Below are 3,284 nucleotides of genomic sequence, written 5' to 3'. Positions count from 1 at the left end.
ACAAGTAAAAACATATGAAATATTTATAGTACAGTGACAATTAAAAAATAAAAATATTCAAATTCACACACACACACATATATATGTATATATATGTATTTATGTATATGTATATGTATACATATAGCCAAAATGGAGAAAAACATTAGTGTTCTATGTACATAATCAATCTTGTTCCATCATCTTATTTCTTATTAAGAAAAATCATATTTATTATTCTAAAATTTAGTCATTTTTATACTTACTTTCTATATTTTAAAAAATTACAGTTTAAATTTTTAATAAATATAAAATAAACTAAACTATAAAATGATATATGATGTGAACTATTATGTGCACTAAACTATAATTTTCAAAAACACAAAACTACTAAATTATAAGATGTTAGAGTAATTTTGCCATCTTATTATTTATTTTATCAATTGGTGATGTTTGATATTATAATTTAACTGTATTTTTTAGAATTTTTAGTTTAAATTAATTTTTTTATATTAATTTAATATGTTAATATTAAAAATAATTTGTTTAAAATAAAAAAATATTATTTAATATATTTTAAACTAAAAAATAGTTTAAAAACTCTCAAGACACTCGGAAGCTGAATATCCCTCACCCAATCAATACCGTAAAACAAACGTAGCATATGAAAATAACGACGCACCTGAAAGTGTTAGAGAGTTGTATTAAAGAAATAAAAAATAAAGTTTTAAATGAAGCGAGTTTACATGTCCCATTTTTAAATTTCAAATCCGTGAAAGGATCAAAGCACTTAAATCATTCTCTCTTCTAGCCATATTAGGGGTTAGCCTAATATGCAGCCTAGTAATGGCGGACTGTCATATATCCATCATCATCATCATGATCATCATCAACAACGACAAGAAATGCAACAACGCTTGAGAAGATGATTGTTGCTGCTCACCATCAGTTTTACAAAATCTACAAAATCTAAACCATCGTTGCCTATACCACTTGCAACAAGAACAACATAAACGGCCTCATCAAGCTTTTTTGCAGCAGCATCACCAGTTGTTCTATCCATTTCAGCAGCAGCAGCAGCAACAACAGAGCCAGGGTCAAGGCATCCCTCAAAACCCTTCACTATTCACCATGAGTTTTAAGTTGGGGCGCAATGAAGGAAGTGGCAACAAAAAGGCTAGTGTTTTAAATAATCAAGATGAAGCTGCTGCTACTCCTACATTACTTGATGGAAATGGGCATGTTAATCCGCCACATGCCATTTTAATGCCTCGTTCCTGGCATCCCCTGGAAGATTATACCACTATCAAAGAACCGTTTTGGTAGTTTATTGCTAAACATTTAATAATCTCATGACTTTTGTTTATTTTTCTATTTGTTAAACTGGGTACCGTGTCATCTATGTGTTTGTGTAAATGTTACAGGAAACAACTCGAGAAGAAGCGGTGGGGAAGTGAGGAGGAAGAAATTAGTGGAAACAGAACTAGGTATTTTAGGCCTTTAGAGATAGAACACGTAGTTGATGAAAGTAGGGAGAGATGCAGGAATTTGGACATCAAATTTCCCATCTTTAATGAACTTGAAGCTATATATAGTCTTGCAAAGATTGCTGAAGCTAATCAAACAGGCTCTGGCTCTGTTCTCACAGGCGACCATTCACCAACGAATGCGGGTCATTCAGTGCCATCCAGTGCTGCCAATAATGTAACTGGTGTTGATCATGGGTCAGAGAATTCAATTGGAGAGGAAGCTTCATTAAGAAAGAGCCAGAAGAGGAAGAGAAAGAGGAAATTGAAGGAGAAATTAAGTTATATGGCTGGGTTCTTTGAGAACACGGTGAAGAAAGTGATGGATCACCAAGAAATGTTGCATAGGAAGTTCTTGGAAGTGATTGAAAGAATGGATAGAGAGAGAACAGATAGAGAAGAAACCTGGAGACACCAAGAAGCTGAAAAGCACAACAGAGAAGCCATTTCTAGAGCACATGAATGGGCTTCAACTTCAAGTAGAGAGGCTCAAATTGTTTCTTACATAGAGAGAATCACGGGCCAAAGTATCAATCTTCCTATTAGAATGGCTCCACCATTGCTGCAACCAGAAATTTCAAATGAGCCCATCAAAGAAATTACATCTACAAAATCTGACAGCCATAGCAGATGGCCTAAAGATGAAGTTGAGGCATTGATCAAAGTTAGAAGTAGAATAGAGATTAAATTTCAAGAACCTGGCGTTAAGGGTCCTCTTTGGGAAGAGGTAAGTTCTTTAATGAGTTCAATGGGCTATCAAAGGAGTGCCAAGAGGTGTAAAGAGAAGTGGGAGAATATCAACAAATATTTTAGAAAAGCCAAAGAAAGTCCAGAGAGGAGGTCTCAGCGATTCAAAACCTGCTCTTATTTTAATCAACTGGATCAACTATACTCGAGAAGTCTCATTAACTATCCTTCGAACACTACTTATATGCCATCACGTGGCGTTGGGTTTGACATCGAAAAGCAAGGGCATTCAGAGGTTTTAGAAGCCTTTGCTGTTGGGAAAGACCACCTTGCAACTATAACAAATCCCCCCGGTGAGAACATAAAAGGTGCTGAAATGGGCTCTTCGAGATTTGAGTTTGATGGTATCGCTGACAAAAACGAAGAACTTGAAGAGGGAAGCAGTGAGCAGGATAAAGAAGTTTACAAAGATGATAAGCAGGAGAGTGGCGAACAAGGAAAAGATGACGGTAGTGATGACGAAGAAAATGAAAATTGAGGCTATAGCTTAGATGAAATTTGAGGCAAATAGTTTGTAGCTTCTTTCTGCCAGTATCTATTCGATTTAGAATTTTAAGTTTTGCTGGAACCAACGGTAGTGGTTACAGAATTATTTTGCTAAGCGACCAAGCCAGATGTTAAGAGTTGGCTGTTACAGAGGAGGATGGATTTTGAACATTCACTTTGATGTTGAAGCATGAATTTCATCTAACTAACTGGTTTTGAAATAAATCTAATTGGTTTCTTAGCATAAGTTTTAGTTATTAACATCTCCAAGTATGTTAGCCAAATTTGAACGAAAATCATATGTTTGTTTCCTCGGTAGTTATTGATATGAACCTTCATATTCAGGTGTGCTTAGTTTGAGGCTGCCTCTATCTAAATTTCCGAAAGCTAATGTGATGTAAGACCATCCCTCCCCTTGAACGTTTTCCCTTCGTTTTGGATACTCCGGTTTGATTATTACCTGCCAAGGATGCAACATTTAGGAAATGATTATTCCTGAATTTCACCTCAGTTTAACCTTCGCCGTCCTAATCTGCTCGTTGCAAG

At 35.3% G+C, this 3,284-nt stretch overlaps 1 protein-coding gene across 1 annotated transcript; it reads left to right on the top strand.

Annotated features, from left to right (window-relative positions):
- Nucleotides 1–723: 723 nt before the first annotated feature.
- LOC105115636 (trihelix transcription factor GT-2-like) lies at nt 724–2,982 on the top strand. Its single transcript, XM_011012581.1, has 2 exons — nt 724–1,301; nt 1,404–2,982. Exons 1-2 carry the CDS (start codon nt 1,111–1,113, stop codon nt 2,728–2,730), a joined length of 1,518 nt encoding a protein of 505 aa, XP_011010883.1. The 5' UTR covers nt 724–1,110; the 3' UTR covers nt 2,731–2,982.
- The last annotated feature ends 302 nt before the right edge of the window (nt 2,983–3,284 follow it).

This window comes from Populus euphratica, unplaced genomic scaffold (genome assembly GCF_000495115.2).
Source record: "Populus euphratica unplaced genomic scaffold, PopEup_1.0 scaffold718.1, whole genome shotgun sequence".
Taxonomy (NCBI): domain Eukaryota; kingdom Viridiplantae; phylum Streptophyta; class Magnoliopsida; order Malpighiales; family Salicaceae; genus Populus; species Populus euphratica.
This window is presented reverse-complemented; position numbering and strand designations above follow the sequence as displayed.